The sequence below is a fragment of the Chiloscyllium plagiosum genome, unplaced genomic scaffold, assembly GCF_037043375.1.
Source record: "Chiloscyllium plagiosum isolate Xiang-an unplaced genomic scaffold, Cpla_swu_hap1 HiC_scaffold_15, whole genome shotgun sequence".
Taxonomy (NCBI): Eukaryota; Metazoa; Chordata; class Chondrichthyes; order Orectolobiformes; family Hemiscylliidae; genus Chiloscyllium; species Chiloscyllium plagiosum.
Window position 1 is genome coordinate 21,949,741 of NW_028270153.1, and position 19,532 is coordinate 21,969,272.

The 19,532-nt window shown below is 41.0% G+C and overlaps 1 protein-coding gene across 1 annotated transcript in view; it reads right to left on the reverse strand.

Annotated features, from left to right (window-relative positions):
- The window catches only part of lama5 (laminin, alpha 5), a 320,328-nt gene extending 302,380 nt beyond the window's left edge, over positions 1-17,948 (reverse strand). Inside the window, exons 1-2 of the mRNA XM_087994598.1 lie at positions 17,597-17,948; positions 8,190-8,339 (exon numbers count right to left, since the gene is read on the reverse strand). Of these exons, the coding sequence (XP_087850724.1) occupies positions 8,190-8,339; positions 17,597-17,860 (414 nt within the window). The 5' untranslated portion in view covers positions 17,861-17,948. The remainder of the gene's footprint in view (positions 1-8,189; positions 8,340-17,596) is intronic.
- Positions 17,949-19,532: the final 1,584 nt, after the last annotated feature.

The following is a 19,532-nucleotide window of genomic DNA, read 5'->3' on the forward strand; positions in this document are numbered from 1 at the left end:
TATTGGTTATAATCATCCAATTCTCCTTAGACACAGGAGTGGTCAAGCCAGAGGACTGGAGAATTGTAAATGCTACACTTTTCAGTACAGCACAGTGGTTCAGTGATTAGCGCTGCTGCCTCACAGCACCAGGGACCTGGGTTCGATATACACCTCAGGCGACTGTCTGTGTGGAGTTTTCACGTTCTCCCAGTGTCTGTGCGGGTTTCCTCTGGGTGCTCCAGTTTCCTCCCTCCATCCAAAAATATACAGGTTAGGTGAATTGGCCATGCTAAATTGCCCATAGTGTTCAGGGATGTGTACGTTAGGTGCATGAGTAGGGAATGGGTCTGGGTGGGTTACTCTTTGGAGGATCGATGTGGACTTGTTGGGCCAAAGGGCCTGTCCCCACACTGTAGGGATTCTATGATCTATGATTTTAATAAAAAATGAGTGTAAGTTTAAGCCCAGCAACGTCAAACTAGTCAGTTCAACTGAAGGCAGAAAAACACTTAAAAACAATAATCCAGGACAAAATTAGGGCAATAAATGCCATTCTTACAAAAAGGCCAATCTCTTTTGTAGAAATTTTAAAAAGTCACTTGGAATATTGTACCAATTCAAGAAATCCAGCACAAATTTGTGAAAGACAAATTTTAGTTAACTAACTTGATTGAATTTTATGATTAGTAATAGAAAGAGCAGATGAAGGTAACAAGGTTTTTGCAGTGTATGTGGACTTCCAAAAGGTATTGCTAAAGTGCCACTAAATAGGCTTGCAAACAAAGTTGAGGTCTATAGAATAAAAGAGACAATGGCTGCATGGATACAAAACTGGCTGAATGTCAGGAAACAGTCGTACTGATTAGCTCCACTGCTTTTCTCAATGAGCATTAATAACCACATGAGGATTTATTAGGCACAATATTAAAATTTGAAGATGGCACCAAACTTGGACATATTGTGAACTATGAGTAGAATTTTGATAGATTTTACAGAGGGTCAGGTGGAATGACTTGCCACGTGGCAGAGGAAATATAGTGCAATGAAAAGTCAAGTGACAATTTGGTAGGCAAATATAAAGGAAGCAATTCTGAAAGGAACAGAGAGACCCAAGGGCGTATGCACACAAATCACTGAAGATGGCAAGGGAGGTTAAGACAACAAGGCGACAATGCAGGCTTTAAGAGGAGGAATAGAGAACAAAAGCAATAATGTTAGGATAAATCTTTATAAAACACTGATTCAGCCTCAACTAGAGTATATTTTTGATTTCTACACAGTATACTGGGAGGACATACAGGCTTCAGAGAAGGTATAACAAAATTTGAAAGACTAGCTTCAGGGATGCGGACATCAGTTATTGGATACCTTGGGAATGCTGTTCAATGGTGGCTTTTAAAAGGGATATAGTATCTGAACAGAAAGCCTTTGTAGAGCCATAGACAATGAGCACGGAAGGTAGACTGTTCAAAAAAGGGACTAGGGATAACCCCGGGAATTACAGGCCAGTTAGTCTTACTTCGGTGGTAGGTAAAGTAATGGAAAGGGTACTGAGGGATAGGATTTATGAGTATCTGGAAAGACACTGCTTGATTAAGGACAGCCAGCACAGATTTGTGAAGGGTACGTCTTGCCTTACAAGTCTTATTGAATTCTTTGAGGAGGTGACCAAGCATGTGGATGAGGGTAGAGCAGTGGATGTAGTATACATGGATTTTAGTAAGGCATTTGATAAGGTTCCCCATGGTAGGCTTATGCGGAAAGTCAGGAGGCATGGGATAGAGGGAAATTTGGCCAATTGGATAGAAAACTGGCTAACCGGTCGAAGTCAGAGAGTGGTGGTAAATGGTAAATATTCAGCCTGGAGCCCAGTTACAAGTGGAGTTCCGCAGGGATCAGTTCTGGGTCCTCTGCTGTTTGTAATGTTTATTAATGACTTGGATGAGGGAGTCGAAGGGTGGGTCAGTAAATTTGCAGATGATAGGAAGATTGGTGGAGTTGTGGATAGTGAGGCTGTTGTTGGCTGCAAAGGGACTTACAAATAAGAATGCGGAATACAGGGTTAACGGTAGGGTTCTTAGTGAGGTGGAGGAACAGAGGGATCTTGGGGTCTATGTTCATAGATCTTTGAAAGTTGCCACTCAGGTGGATAGAGCTTGTAAGAAGGCCTATGGTGTATTAGCGTTCATTAGCAGAGGGATTGAATTCAAGAGTCGTGAAGTGATGTTGCAACTGTACAGGACTTTGGTTAGGCCACATTTGGAGTACTGTGTGCAGTTCTGGTCGCCTCAGTTTAGGAAAGATGTGGAAGCTTTGGAGAGGGTGCAGAGAAGATTTACCAGGATGTTGTCTGGAATGGAGAATAGGTCGTACGAGGATAGTTGAGAGTGCTAGGCCTTTTCTCGTTGGAACGGCGAAGGATGAGGGGTGACTTGATAGAGGTTTATAAGATGATCAGAGGAATAGATAGAGTAGACAGTCAGAAACTTTTTCCCCGGGTACAACAGAGTGTTACAAGGGGACATAAATTTAAGGTGAAGGGTGGAAGGTATAGGGGAAATGTCAGGGGTGGGTTCTTAACCCAGAGAATGGTGGGGGCATGGAATGCGCTGCCTGTGGGAGTGGTAGAATCAGAATCTTTGGTGACCTTTAAGCGGCAATTGGATAGGTATATGGATAGGTGCTTAAGCTAGGACAAATGTTCGGCACAACATCGTGGGCCGAAGGGCCTGTTCTGTGCTGTATTGTTCTATGTTCTATGTTCTAGACTGGCCAAGTTGTTCTTGCAGAGAGACAGCACGAATACTCTCGGCCAAACGGCTTCTGAGCAGTAACGTTCTGCAATTCCATATGCTGTTGATGAATCACAGCCACTGTTTCAGGTACAGTTTGACATGTTTAACAACTAGGTTAAAAACAAGGACTGCAGATGCTGGAAACCAGAGTTTAGACCTAAGTGGTGCTGGAAAACCACAGTAGGTCAGGCAGCATCCAAGGAGCAGGAAAATCGACGTTTTGGGGAAAAGCCCCTCTATTCCTGATGAAGGGCTTTTGCCCGAAACGTCGATTTTCCTGCTCCTCGGATGCTGCCTGACCCCATGTTTAACAATTGCCAGTCTTTGCAAACAACGAATCCGACATGACATTACAGTTCCACAATCACAATTAATCAGGAGCTGAAGGTAAAAGATGTGGATGTGTATGATTAGATGAGATTAGATTCCCTACAGTATAAAACAGGCCCTTTGGCCTACAAGTCCACACCGACCCTCCGAAGAGTAGCACACCCAGACCCATCCCCCACCCAGACCCATTTCCCTGTGACTAATGTACCTAACACTATGGGCGATTCAGCATGGCCAATTCACCTGACCTGCACATCTTTGAATTGTGGGAGGAAACCAGAGCACCCGGAGGAAACCCATGCAGACACGGGGAGAATGTCTGTGCGGAGTCACCCAAGGCAGGAATGGAACTCGGGTGCCTGGTGCTGTGAGGCAGCAGTGCTAAGCACTGAGCCACCATGCCATCTGTGTTACACATAGCAAGAATGACTTGCAGTTCAGAACTAGGATGGTCTTAAAGTGAATGAATCACTACTCTGTTAAATCATTCTAGGAAATATGCATGGCACAATTTATAGTGCAAACACAATAGCTGCACCCTTCTCATTACTGTTCAAAATAATTTGGCACAACACAAGTGCACATTGCAGTACAGAAAGTGTTAAGCTAACATCAAGCTATAACAAACTATAGTTCACAAATGACCCACCATCACTCTACACAAATCATGTAAAATGCCTATTACCCAAGCTCTATAAAGTAATTACATTTCTCATGTTTATCAAACTAAATCTACAGAATTTCTCTTACTGTTATTGGGCTCCATTTTTGCACAAAAGAGTTACATAACTGATTGTAAATTGTGGTTTGGAAAGTAAGCCGACTTGTTATTATTTTGCCAAGACTTCCATATCTTTGCATTTAATGGAGAGTAAAGTGGAATGTCCTGGCCCAGAGAATGGTTGGAAACCTATTCAAAGTGCTCCAACAAGGCCAGTTGCTGGTATCTAAATAAGAAGACAATAAAATATCCAGCTTAAGGAAACTATGTAGATTCTTCAAAAAGGTGGGCCAAGTTAAACAGAAACGCAAGCTCTGGCCAAATTTTAGCAACTAAATAATAGAAGGCAAATATTACAACTTTGTAACTGGATGTGCAATAGGGGTTAAAATAAATTTTATTTTCAAAAGTTCGCTTCAACATGTCCCAAAGTCTACTTTTTGATTTGGGCATTTTTCATTACCACTAACTCTTTCATTAGGTAACATCCAGTGAAATAGTAACATCACCTTAATATTGACAAACAGGGTATTTGGACTCTCAGAAGCAGAATTATAAGAATTCATCAATCTCTTTAATAATTAATCAACCCTCAATTAAACTTAAAACCACAGAAAGCGTAAATTGCCCAGGCACCACAGGATTTATAATGGCACAAGACAACAGGCATAACAGGGTGGTGCGTGTATGGAAAAAGCTGCCCAAGGAAATGGAGTAGATGGGTACAATTTCAACATTTAAAAGGTATCTGAATGGGTACATGAATAGGGAGGGTTTAGAGGGATATGGGTCAAATGTTGGCAAATGGGACTAGGCCAGATTGGGATATTGGTTTGTTACAGACGAGTCGGATTGAAGAGTTTGTTTCCATGCTGTATGACTCTACGACTCTAAGTTAGAGACCAAAGCTTTTTTCCAGGTAAGTGATACTCATTTCATTTTTTAAAAAAGCACATTAATTTGCAAGGAATTCAGTACATGACTTCAAATTTTCATGCTCTTGAGTAACCAAGTAATCCTTTGTTTACAGGCTCTGCTTGGCAGGCACTGACCTCTTCCCTCATCCTCCACTCCACTTTACTCCTCTCCCACTGCCACCCATTTCTTGTCTCAGGCAGCAGACCCTTACCACCACCCACCAATCCCCAATACGTGGCCTCACTTGGCAGATTCACATTCCCCTGGCTTCCTATGGTAAACAGATTGTGCCTTGCCTTATTAGTGCAGCCCCAGCAACAGCTAACATGAGGGAGAAGCTGCCTGTGATTCATAGAGATCCCACAGTGAGGGAGCAAGACATTTGGCCCATTGAGCTCACACCAACCCACCAAAAACCATCCCACTCAAACCCACCCCCCTACCCTTTCCTCACAACCTTGCATTTCCCATTTCTAACCCAACCATTCCTGGATACTAAGGGCAACTTAACATGGCCAATCCATCTAATCTGCACATCTTTGGATTGTGGGAGGAAACTCATGCAGACATGGGGAGAATGTGCAAATTCCACACAATCACCAGAGGGTGGAATTGACCCAGGTCCCTGGCGCTGAGACAGCAGTGCTAACCACTCAGCCACTGTGTCTCCCAGTTTGGATAACCAACTTCTTTCAAAGTTACTTAATCCCATGTAGAATAACAATATTTTTGACTGGTCACTCTGCCCACTCCGTGACTCACTTTCCTGGGTGATTTCCCTAATATTGTAGGGCAAATTTGCCTGCCTCCTCTTGCCTTTTGCTTGTTGGATGTGCAGAGATCCTGTAGGTTACTTTTGATCAATAATTCATCACTTTCCCTGTAACAAGACTTACGCGCAGAATTGTAAGAAATAGTAACTTTATTTACATGAGTTGAAGAGTAAATACATTCCTAGCTGTGTGATGCTGCTACTGCTCTATAGCAATTCCAGTAATAATCCCTCAGTTACATCACCAAAACTCAATAAAGGCATCAAAGCCACATGAGGATGAAACAAGTTTGAATTTCAGAAACTAACATTAACCAGAATGGCTCCATCACTCATAATATTTAACGTTTTAAACCTTGGAATTTAATGAAAATAATGTTTTTATAAATTACTTGGATGAGGAGGTTGAGGGGTGGGTTAGTAAATTTGCAGATGACAAAGTTTGGAGGTGTCGTCGATAGTATAGTGGGCTACTGCAGGCTGCGGAGCGACAGACAGGATGCAGAGCTGGGCTGAAAAATGGCAGATGGAGTTCAACCTGGCTAAATGCGAAGTGATGCATTTTAGAAGATCGAACTCGAATGCTGTATATAGGATTAAAGACAGGATTCTTGGCAGTGTGGAGGAACAGAGGCATCTGGGTGTACAAGTACACAGATCCATCAAAGTTGCCACCCAAATGGATAGGGCTGTTAAGAAAGCATACGGTGTTTTGGCTTTCATTAACAGGGGGATCGAGTTTAAGAGCCGCGAGGTTTTGCTACCACTCGAAAAGTCCCTGGTGAGACCACACTTGGAATATTGTGTCCAGCTCTGGTCGCCCTACTATAGGAAAGATACAGAAGCTTTGGAGGGTGCAAAGAAGGTTTAACAGGATGCTGCCTGGACTGGAGGACTTGCCTTATGAAGAAAGGTTGAATAAGGTCAGACTTTTCTCTCTGGAGAGGAGGAAGAGAGGAGACCTGATTGAAGTATACAAGATAATGAGTGGAATAGATAGAGTCAATAGCCAGAGACTTTTCCCCAGGGCAGGATTGACTGGTACGAGGAGTCAGTTTGATATTAGGAGGAAGGTATAAAGGATATCAGAGGTAGGTTCTTTATGCAGAGAGTTGTGAATGCATTGTCAGCTGTGGTGGTGGAAGCAGATCATTGGGGACATTGAAGCGACTGCTGGACATGCACATGGATAGCAGTGAGTTGAGGGGTGCGTAGGTTAGGTTATTATATTTTACATTAGGATTAAACCTTGCCACAACAAAGGGCCTGTTCTGAACTGTACTTTTCAATGTTCTATGTTCTATGAAATATTAACATAAATAACACATAAAAGATTTACAAATGCCTCCCAAATCACAAACCAGCCGGATGCGAAAATACAAAACAGTTCCTTCATTGTCACCACTGTGGGAGCATCTTTAACATGTAGACTGCAGCAGTTTAAGAATGCTCTCTCAGGGACAACTTGAAATGGACAATAAGTGCTGACCTTGCAAACGACCCACACTTCCCGTGAATTAATGCATGACAGAAAAAATTGCCTCTCATCTCTGAATATAATGGAAACATTAGCTTATTTTAAGTGGTTTCATGCCACTGAAAATAGCAGAAGGGGAAGATGGCATGGATGTACTATGGATTGTACTATGATTCTATAATGTGGAGTTACAGAGAAAGGGGGAGATTGGATGCTGTTTGGAGGGTCAGTGCAGACTCAATGTGCTGAAAGACCTGTACTGTAGGGATTCCAGATTTAGTATATTCCAGATTCCAGATTTAGTATATTAATTTTATTCATATATCATCATCATATCCAGGCATTAATCACATTACAGAGAAGTTCAATTAACTTCAGGAATGCCGTGATATTTGTTGAGTGGCATGGAATGGCCAATTTGAACATTATTTATCGAGCATAACAGATACCTAATAAGACACTATCACATACCAAGAGCAAATGATATGGATAACAGACTGGTTCCAAAAATGTTCAGCTCTTAGTATAATAGCCAAACAATAACTTGAGTTCTCAGTACCATGACAGATTTCTTATTTTGTTAATGCTCTTCTCCTTCTCTATGCCTAAAAATATCATCCCTTTTCTGGACAGGTCAAATGAAGGAAATATACAGCAGAATAGTTGGGAAAAAAAATCTAGCATCTGAAAGAAATCTGAAACAAACATCGAGTTGTACAAACTCAGAAAGTCTGGCAGCTTCTTTAGAGAGAGACACAGAACTAACATTTTGAAGCTGCTGCCAGATCTATTAGATTTTCCCAGCATTCTATGTGCGTGTCTCTGGTCAAATGATTGATCTTGATGGATAACTTCAACATTATCAGTCGGCTATTCACCTTGATGAAGAACTAATTGCATCAGAGCTTGGTCCTCCATTCAGGCAACACAGACATGCAGGAACACAAGCTAGTGACCAGAAGCTGAAAACATAGCCAAATTTCACTTCCCTGACCCAGAAATGCTAAGGCTAACTGCAATGCCTTTAATCTGACTTCAGCTGAGATTGGTTAAGTCAACACTGGCCAAAATCAAGCTTTGGATCTTTGCTGAATATTTGGCATGTTCACCCCTTGGGTGAACTCACTAGGTCTTACAAAGAAAGGAATTGAAAGCAATATTCGCTACATTGGAACAACTGAACTTTAAATTTACCTGCCCAAGGTCAAGTGTAACGTTGACTTCATTGTATTCCAGGCCACGGGAGAGAGGGGGACTCTGCCACCAGCGTTCTGTCCCATCAATGGCATTGGTACTTGGATGTGCTTTGTTACTCTCTGCCTTGCAAATATCACAATATTGTCCCTATTAAGGAAAATAACACAAAGTAAGTAAAGTTGCAAGTCCTTAAAAATGCATAACTTTCAAGTTTCTAAACCAGTCTCATTTGTCAATGAAATGATTAGCATAATATTTAATATAATTAGTACTTAAATGAGTATCTTCAGCTTCCAGTATCAACATCGATTTGTAAATGCCAACAGTTTATGAGCTGATATCCCATGGCACCACTCACTAATAGTTGAAGGTCAAAAGTGCAAATGTGATAGAAAGCTACCAGAACAGAGCTGTGTTTAATCTCCTTCTTCTTTAAGACGTTGCTGCCCTGGTACTCCCGTAAGAAAATTATATAAGTGCTACATCATAGATCAATAAAGAGACCATTCCTGAAGGACGTTTCACTTTACATCCGTTAGCTTCTGCTTTTTGGAGATTCCAGGTTAGGAGATCCAAAAACAAGCAAGGTGGCTGGCTTCTTTTCTCTTTTTCTTAATAATACTGACATTTCAAAATATGATAGCTAAAATATGAAGGGGATTGGAGGGTTTGAACTATAGGGAAAGGCTGCAAAGGCTGGGGCATTTTTTTTCCCATGGAGCATAAGAGGCTGAGGAGTGACTTCATAGAGGTTTATAAAATCAAGATGGGCATGGATAGGGTGAATAGCCAAGGTCGTCCCAGGGTGGGATTACGCAAAACTGGAGGGCATACATTTAAGGTGAATGGGGAATGCTTTCAAAGGGGTAATTTTTTTCTCGCAGAGAATGGTGTGTGTATGGAATGAGCTGCCAGAGGAAGAGGAGGTGGCTGGTACAATTACAACATTTAAAAAGGCACCTGGATGGGTACATGAATAGGAAAGATTTAGAGGGATATGGGCTAAATGCAGGCAAATGGAACTGGATCAGTTCAGGATATCTGGTCGGTGTGGACGAGTTGGACTAAAGGGTCTATTTCCATGCTATTTAACTGTATGACTTTATGATAGCTGCTAAATATAAAAACTTTGCATAAACAGTTACACAAAATCCCAAATTGATTCAAGTTTAGAAGCATATTAGCTATATGTTGGATTAGGAAGAAACTGCTGGACTAATTGGATAATCCAAAAAAAAATTGCAGAGGCATGATGGGCTAAATATAATTTCCCCCCTGTAGTGTATGTTCAATTTACTCCAACCAAAATGCTGTATTATTCCTGTAATGTACTGACAATCTTTTTTTCCCCACAGCTGGTTTACTTACACTTATTTAACAATCTAGTATTAATTTGAATTTTTTTTTTAAATCAGAAGGGCACAGGAAAGAAAATGAGAGAACAAGTGGTTCACAAGAATTGATGTTGGATAATCTGCCCAAACGCTCCTGAGTGCTGTTGCTAACTTTGCATTTATCCCATGATATAATGGTCCAGATTTTGCAGCAGTAATGATAACAAAGCATAATTACGCACCTCTACTATTCCACTAAAACAGGCAGCAACATCTGGAGTCTGTATATGTGCAGAATAACACAGAACTCCAGACTATGCTGACAATGCTTCCACTTTCCTCCTGAGGACATGTATTCAGCTAATCAATGAGCCTCACTGTAAAAACCCGCGAAAAGATTACATCTTGTTGAATGAAGTGTAACTGGATTTTTAACTGAACTCGTTTAATTACTGACAAATATTTTCACAGGCTGTGAAAAGCTAATTTTATTACTTGCAGAATGTTAAAGTTCTTTATGAGGATAAAAATACCAGAAGTTAATTTATTTTTATTTTAGTTTCAATTTTAATCCAATTATTTATTTTGAATTGGGGTTAGGGTTTGAAGACCTTGGGGCAGCATTGTGATGATGTCAAGAAGGTGCTCCTCACTGGGAATTAAATAGCACAGTGTAGGAGGGGTTAGTGATAACAGAGAAGACTGAGATAATGTGAGAGATGAGAGAGAATCGGATGCCAAGAAACACATGAGAGGAGACTAACTCAAAGTGATAAATTGCCTTTCAATAATGCAACAATAAGATCGGACCTGATATATCTCTGATTACCATGTGCAGTATTATTTAGTCTTATTACATGATAAACAAACAGAGTATTATAAAGAAGTCCTTTTGAGCCTGAAAACAGTTCTTGTCTTCTTCCTGACCAATCTATCTAGAATCCAAAATATTGTTGTAGTCATAAAACTACACAACCAAAGATTCTGTTACATGAAAATGTAAATACAAAGCGAATGATATTAAGTGCTTTTAACTTTCTGATGTGGTGTGTGTGAACACTTCAATATAACTGGCGACCTATCTGCACAAATACATCATAACTGCTGGATATCAAGGGATGCCCTGTACCTGTTGCCAAGTTTAATCTGCTGTGATAAAGGGTAACACCATGCCACAGAGATGCTAGATTATTGTGGGCAGATTCGATGTCAGTGGCCAACTATGACAACTACTCAAAAGGACTTCTTTATGACAAATGTTGGTAAGATTGCATTTCCCACCCATACCTCCTAATGCTGAAGATACATGGATTGGCCTCTTTTTCCAGAAACTGTTATTGGAGGCTGCTGGTTCAGTTCAACAGGCATTAAGTGTTAGCCACATAGTGTCGAGTTATGTAATGGCTGAACAGGGTAGTAGTTGTTGGGTTTTAGGAACAAAACAATGAAGCCATCAAAAGTGGAAAGATGGCTTGGTAAAGCATACACTACTCTAAGTTGTTAATTAATAACAACAAAGTTCAAGAGCAAGGAAATTAACACTTGCCCAAGGCATTAGCTCATCCTTAACTGGAGAAATGTACTGCGTTCTGGGTGCTGCACTCTAAGAAGAATGTGAAGGCAATGAGAACAATGCAGAAAAGATTCACAACAGTAGTTTCAGGAAGAACCACCTCAGTTAGAAAGACAAATTATTACAATAGTTTTCTTTGGTGAAAAGACGACTGGGAGGTGATTCGAAACCATGAAGCATCTGAACAGAGTAGATAGTAAGAAACTGTTCCTACTTGAGAAAGGGTCAAGTGTGAGAGGTTACAGATTGCAAGTTAAAAAAGACAGATTTAAGGTAAAATAAGCAAAAGTAATAAGAAAAAAAATGTCATCCTAGTTAAGGTCTGAAACATATTGCCTGAGAGAGTGGTTGAGGCAGATTCAGTTGATGTATTCAAAATGGAATTCCTTTATCTATAAAGGAAGAAAATGCAACTGGGAGTGGCAGGGGACACGATGGACTGAACTCCTTCCACACTTTAGCAATTCTGTGATCCTGATTCTTTTCGGGTTCCGTAATGTAAATGAGATGAATTAAATACAATTCCGTCTGGTGGGATTGCATGGTTAGTCCAACAGCACATGGAATCATAGATTGATTACAGCAGAGAATATGGTTACTTGGCCCGTTGTGTTCTGTGCCAGTTCTTTGGGCAAGTTGCAAGGTTCAGCCTTCATACATCATCTTAATTAAATTAAGAACGCATTGGAGATAGCAGATCCAAGTGTTAATTTTCTATATTAGTACTGAAAGCCAGAGATTCACTCACCAGACATAAATATTGCAGAAATGGGAAGTTTTTTTTGTCCATTACCACTTCTGTTTGACAGAATCAACTTTCCCAATTAATATGTGAGTAAGTGAATTACCAACTATAATACTGAATCTTAGAAAACAAAGGTTAAAGTTTTGAGCTGCACGAATCTCAGCCTAGACAGTAATGGGGATTTCTTAAATCGGACTCAGTCCTCAAGCTAGGAAACAGAGATAAGTACAGAATTCACACTTCTAAAAAGGATATTCAGTGATGCCATCTGGAAAATGTTTGTCTGAGAAGGTTGGGAAGAATAGCATTTGACTCAGCTCAGCAGGGGAGGAACCTATCGACACTCGGGCATAACTTTTTCAAGGATTTTTCAGTGGCTGAAACCTCACTCACCAATAATGTACATCTCAGACTGAGTGCAGAATGGAAAGAATATCAGAAAGAAGGACTCAATTTTCTGACACGTACCTGCCGACAGGTAAATAACTTTGAAGCTGACAAACCCGGAGGACATTACTCCTTGCTATACAGGTTTACGCAAAGAATGGACAATTGGGAAAACGCAAGTGAAGCTGGAGCAAAATAGTCTTTAAAGATTAACAAAATCTTTTTTATATTTGTTTTACATTGTTGACGCCATGCTGCGATATAGATTGCCACTTTCACTTACACTGAGAGGCATTAAAAATCCAAGCTAATATATGCATTTTAACACCTTCAGTGATATTTCAAACTCTAGTGCCTGCTCAGCTCACTAGTTTCAGGCTCGAACCTAGTTGTAAGGCAAGTTTGTTCAAGTAAATGAATGTTATAATTAACAATCTTTTTATATGTCCTTCTCCGCTATTGCAAGTTAGAAGTTACAGTGCCCATCTGAAATGCATTACATGCATGCATATTCATATTAATGTTACCCAGTTTCCAGTTTCAAAACTTGAAGATGTTCCAGCTGCATCCAGCATTGGCCGTTTTATATTTTCTTTTCAGATTAAATAAACTGTAACAAAAACCTTGTTCAACATCAGCATCCATGACACAGTATAATCTCACCTGAATCCAATATTAGCAATCCCTTATGGTATCTATATGCTGTTGCGCCACCTATCTTGCACAGGAAGACTGAAGTCATAAAGCATTCTGAAAACATTAAGCTCTTAAAACAACAGAAATGATGGAGGGACAGAATTAAGTTATTGTCAATGCCTAGGTTGAAGTTCTGATTTAGAGGTGTCGGTGTTGGACTGGGGTGTACAAAGTTAAAAATCACACAATACCAGGTTATAGTCCAACGGGTTTACTTGGAAGCACTAGCTTTTGGAGAACTGCTCCTTCATCAGGTGGTTGTGGAATATAAGATCGTAAGACACAGAATTTAAAGCAAAAGTTTACATTATGATGCAACTGAAATTATATATTGAAAAATATCTTGATTGATTAATCTATTGCTTCCAAATAAACCTATTGGACTATAACCTGGTGTTGTGTGATTTTTAACTAGGTTGAAGTTGATGCTCTTGCCTAAGAATGATGTCATGAAGGAAAGGTGAAAAGGCAGGCACAGGTAGACCCTGAGGTTGATTCCACAAACAATACATCATGTGTGGAAAGTGATCAGTGGAGGTTTAATTATTACATAAGGAAGAAACGAAACAATAGGAGACAGTCCCACTGAGCTGGGAAATGAAAGACAGATATAAAAAGCTTACAGTGTGGAGAACTGCGTCCAATGCAGTAGTGAGGACATGGATGTGATGGGAAAGTGCGCCGGGCTGTTCGTAACTTTAATTCTATGAACATATGAATTAGGATTGACAGTAGGCCAGAGGGTCTGTTCAGCCATTTGATAAGATTAAGGCTGATCTGATTGCAGCGTTCACTTTCTTGTCCATCCTCACTTAGTGACCCTTCCGACACCGCTCTCTGGGGAGGAGAATTCCACAGACTCATGACCCTCAGAAAAATCCTCCTCAACTCCATCTTAAAATGGGAGACCCCTTCATTTTAACTGGGTGACTCCCTTGTTCTAGTCTCTTCTATAACATCTACTCAGCATCCACCCCGGTCTGAACCCTCAGAATCTTATATGTTTCAATAATATTACAATCATATTCTTCCAAACACCAATGGACGCAGGCACAATATTTCCTCAGAATACAAACATTTCAGGAATCAGTTGAATGAACATTATCTGCACTGCTTCTAAATCAATTATATCCTTTCTTAAGAAAGACCAAAACTATACACTGTACTCCAGATGTGGTCTTACCAATACTCTGCACAACCATAGTGAAATGCTATCCTAAATCTACATGCCATTCCTCTTACAACAAACATTCCATTTGCTTTCCTTATCACTTGCTGTATCTGCATATTAACTTTTATGATTCATGTACCAGAATATTCAAATCTCCCTGTACCACAGAGCTCTTAAAACCATTCTCCAGTTAAATAATGATCTGCTTCTATTTTCTTCCTGCCAAATTGGACAAGTTCACATTTTTTCCACAGTAGCATTTATTTGCCAAATGTTTGCCTACTCAATATTAACATTATTCTAATTTCATTGGCAGAAAGTGAAATCCTAATGGATGGCTGTGACAAGACAAACACTTTTGTACGACATAGCAACATACTTAATGATTTGAGTTGAAAGAAAAGCAATCAATTAGGGCAGCACTGCGGCTCAGTGGTTAGCACCGCTGCCTCACAGCACCAAGGGATCTGGGTACGATTCTACCCTCAGGTGATTATCTGTGTGGAGTTTCCATATTCTCCCTGTGTCCACATTGGTTTCCTCTGGATGAGTCGGTTTCCTTCCATAGTCCAAAGATGTGCAGGTTAGGGTGGATTGGCCATTGGAAATACAAGGTTATAAGGATAGGTAGGGGTTTGGTCTGGGTCGAATGCTCTTTGGAGTTACTCAATGGGCCGAATGGTCTGCGTCCACACCGTAGTGTGTCTGTGAATTGAGGGTCAAAGCCTTGAAGTCATTCCCACACAACAGGGTGATAAATCGCGAAGGGCTTATTTATGAGTAAACAAACATTTGCTGGGGAAACGTACAGCTGACAATGACCGGTGATCTGCTGACAGAGTTTGAGTATGTAGCGATGAATAGGTGGGACAGATTGGAGATTAATAAGATTATCCCACAGCAGGCTCACCACCCATCAATGAATAAGCAATTGAAGTTGCTGTTTGTAAAAAATTTGCTTCAACAACCCTTTGCTGAATGAATGTCAAAGTTACAGATGGGAGCCTAACCTTACCCATCATTATTCCTCAATCACGCACCAGCTGGTTTTGTAACAGTTTCTACCCTACTGTTGTTAGAATACTGAATGAACTCGAACTCTTAACATTCGCCTGTGCCTGTGTTTTTGTTTTTGCCACTGTTTACCTATTATTTACTATCTGTGCTACTTAACTCTGATCTGCCTGTATTGCTCGCAAGACAAAGCTTTTCACTGTGCCTCAGTACACGTGACAATTCAATTCAATTTTCTTATTTTCCTCCTAAATTCATATTCCTACTTGTTTAAGTCTATAGCTACAATCCCTCATTTCTAATCTATTCTTCAAAGGCTATTGAAGTTTCTATCACAGTCTTCGATGCATTATTCCAAATACTGCATTCTCCTCTCTTGACAATCTTCCCCTGCAGGCAGCATATTGTGCAATTAATTTTGCCAACCTTCTTCCAGTCACAATCACACCATCTAACATTTTCCATCTCTTCCACTGTCTGGGAAAACCCTTTACACTGACACTATAACTATCGTGTACATGCAATTTCAAATTAATAGATTTGAATTACTCTCCTCGGGATGTTGTTGAAGAATCAAGTGTCTTCAAATTTGAGAAGCTTTTGTTTTAGTGCACTTCTTTCTATGACTGTGCACATGTTTTGTAAAAACGCTGCAATAAAGATAATGGGGACAAATAAATTAAGTTAGCTCGCTCCACCAACGCCGTCAGGCCTACTGAGTTTCTCCAACACTCTCTGATTTTATTTCAGATCTCCAGCATTCGTTGTACTTTGTGTTTTTGCTTTAGATGATGCGGTCACTTGCTCCACGCTTCTAGAAGATTTCACAGGGATCCACTCTTCCTACTTTGACACTCAAACCACAGGAGTACGGCCAGAACATCAAGGATCATATTTCAAATTCATTTAATCACTAAAAGCATGACTGAGCAACACTTCACTGCTTAATTTCCCTGACAGATGCAAGATATTGTTCTAGGAGGGAGATAGATCATTTAAAAGACGCAGTCTCCATTAACACAGCCACTCTCTCAAAAGGGATCTGGAAACAATAGTGAAGTTAATACTTGCTGCATATTTTAATGCATCATTGAAGGAGGGGAACAGTGGAGTTTTATCCTTTAAAACCTCCTGACAGCAGCGATTCAAATTTCCCATTTAATTACAAAGGAGAGCCCTCCCACCTCTCTCAACTTGTATAGCAGGAGTTACAGCAAGGCTTGCGTTCAGCAGTAAATTCGTGTTATCAGTCACGGGCAAAGTTCAAAACGTAACTGTGTTTTCGAAAAGCGACAGGAACAATTCGCTTTAAACCAGGCTTGTTAAATCCCAGCTTTGAAACTTTGTGAATGGACTGTTTTATAGTCCCATCCCCACTATTCACTTATAGTTAGCAAAATGATATGGAAAAAATATGCGTTAGGCTTCTTTAGCATCCTGGATGTAGCCAGTCGCTGGTTTTAATACTGGAAGTAATGGGATTGAGATGAAGCGCATCACCAAAGGCGGACACAAGCTGACAGTGTGGCGGGTTAACCCTGCCTTCCAGCCTGCTTTAGTCTGGGATCATTGCTCCTACCGGCTCTGCAATGACAGTCTCTGCTGAGCACATCTTCAGAAGAATCCAATACCAGCCTAAATAAGGAAATAAATTGGACAATTGCGCTCATGGGAGCGACTTGACTGAGGGGGTTGAGAATATTCCCGAGGAGGGGGCGTGAAATGATCGCCGCTAAAACAGAAAGAGACCGAGGGAAAGTAAACCCGGTTGTGGATCGGTATAAACTGAGCTGAACGGCTGGGAGTTTCATTCGCGGGCGCTAGGGAAGAGGGGTCGTGGACGCTGTATCTGCTGGGAGCGGGGCAACGGGCCGAATGGTCTGCTTGCATTGCAGCGATTTTTGATTGATCGTATCCGGTCTCCTATTTCCAGAAGCTTGCATATTCATCCACATTTTATAAACCCTCCAGCCAGAGACCATTCTATTAGGTCAGTCACAGCAGAGATCTATCTTCGTAGCTTTAAAAATACCTCATTAAAATTAATCTTATATTCTGCAGGGTCCGGTTCATGTCCTGTGTAAGTTAAACATGGATACACAAGCCGAGTGTGATGTAGGCGATTCTACCCGGAGTCGGAATACTGTGTTGGAATTTCGTGAGATTTGCTTTAAAACAACCTGCTAAAGCCCTTGGGTTGAAACTGCCTGTTAATTCCCACCAACCGCTACACAGCCGACATGTGTAACTGTGCGGCTGGCTGGGTTTGTTTAAGAGATAAGACTAACACTTTAATGCTGTAACATTTGAACTTTGGTAAACACAGGTAACAGGCTTTAAATGCTAGCATAAATATTACCAACCGCTCTATGTCTGATCATTACGGCTCATTTCTCTCTCACACTCTCTAATAAAAGCAGACGGTCCAATTGAAAGCCAATGGGTGTGTATACAGTATACTGTATGTGAGCCAGATTTCATTACCTGGATAGTTTGACTGGGGTCGCCAGATACTGGACCGCCAACCAATTTGCAATACAGATCTTCCACCGGCTTTCCCGATTCATCCTGCCCGCAAGTGGCCGTGGCTGTGATCTTTGTGCCCTCCGCTAAGTTAAAGTAAGGCGGGTGGAGGCTGAAGCCGTTCACTCCGTAACCATAGGTGATAACGTCCTGCGCCGAGAGTAGCCTGACGGTGCAGCAAATGTGCCAGAGCAGCGCTGCTGCTGTTGCAATGTTTCTCGCCATGTTTCTCCTGAGCTCACTCACAGTGTCCTGCCTCCACTGCTCATCGCCGCTGACTGGGACTGATTGAGTCAATCGCGAACTCACTCACTCTCTCTCTCTCTCTCTCTCACTCACTCACTCACTCTCTCTCTCCCTCACACACACAGCAGCCCCAACCAGGCAGGGCTGCCTAATCAACTGATGATGCATCAATCACCCTCCTCCCTCGTCTACAATCACAATGGAGGTTTGTACCTTGAATTGCAAACAGGAGGGCGTTGCTTTAAACACACACACAAAAAAATGCCTCACTCCTCCTCCTCCAGCCCCGGAGTTTGCAAAAAAAAAGTTTGGGTTCTGCTAGTGAATCATTTTCAACACCTCCCATAATATCAGCTGCAAAATAAAATCAAGAGGTGTAAAACCTGATTGCGATTGCTCCTGTACCTGCTCACTTTGTAATACAATTGCTAATGCAATTTACAAGTGCTGACCTCAAAACGTTAACTGTTTTTCTGTCTGCAGATGCTGCTGAGTTTCTTCAGCACTTCGTTTTTGTTTCACATTGCAATACATGAAGGAAGGCTACTGCTTAATAATGTTTGCGATAATGATGAATTTGAACAGATATTTTTGATTTGATTTGATTTGATTTGATTTATTATTGTCACATATACCAAGACAGTGAAAAGTATTGTGTGCTGATCAGGTAAAAAATAACGTATATGAGTACATAAGGGTAATAGAACAGAATGCAGAATATACCATATTTTTCAGTTAACCTGCTCAGATATAGAGTCATAGAGATTTTACAGCATGGAAACAGACCCTTCGATCCAACCTGTCCATGCCAACCAGATATCCCAACCCAATCTAGTCTCACCTGCCAGCACCCGGCCCATATCCCTCCAAACCCTCCCTATTCATATAACCATCCAAATGCCTCTTAAATGTTGCAATTGTACCAGCCTCTACCACATCATCTGGCAGCTCATTCCATACACATACCACCCTCTGCGTGAAAAAGTTGCCCCTTATGTTACAACATAGATCTTCTGGACCAGATGTAGGGACAGTACCATTCACCACCACTCAGGAGAAACCTGGGCATGCAAGGGAAAAGTGAGGACTGCAGATGCTAGAGATCAGAATCAAAAAGTGTCGTGCTGGACAAAGAGCAGAAGGAGCAGAAGAGTCAATGTTTTGGGCATAAGCCCTTCATCCCCTTCACCACAGTTTTTTTGACTCTGGGCATGTAAGGCGTCTGTACAGACAGGTGAAGCTGAGGAAGTCCTGGATTCTGTCACAGTATCTGCTCATGGAGAAATGAGGGAGTCTTTAGAATTAATGGACTCTTAAAAACTTTGCAAACAATAAGCTCTGTGTTCTTGGACTATTTTAATTCAAAGGATCAGAGTCTGTACTTCAAGTTTATTGCTCTATAAACTAGTGCCTATGATTTGTGACCTTTCCCTAAATCTAGCTCCAACATGCCTGGGGCTCTGGTCGCTCATCATTTGTTAAAAACAGATCCTGAGATCCACAGTATTTATAAAAGCACTATCATCAGCAACAATTACTTGCATTTCCACAGCACTTTTAACATCGTAAAACTTCCCACAGAACCTCACTGGAGCAAAACCACAGAATAATTGACACTAAGCCAAGGGAGGAAACATCAGGTTAGGTCCAG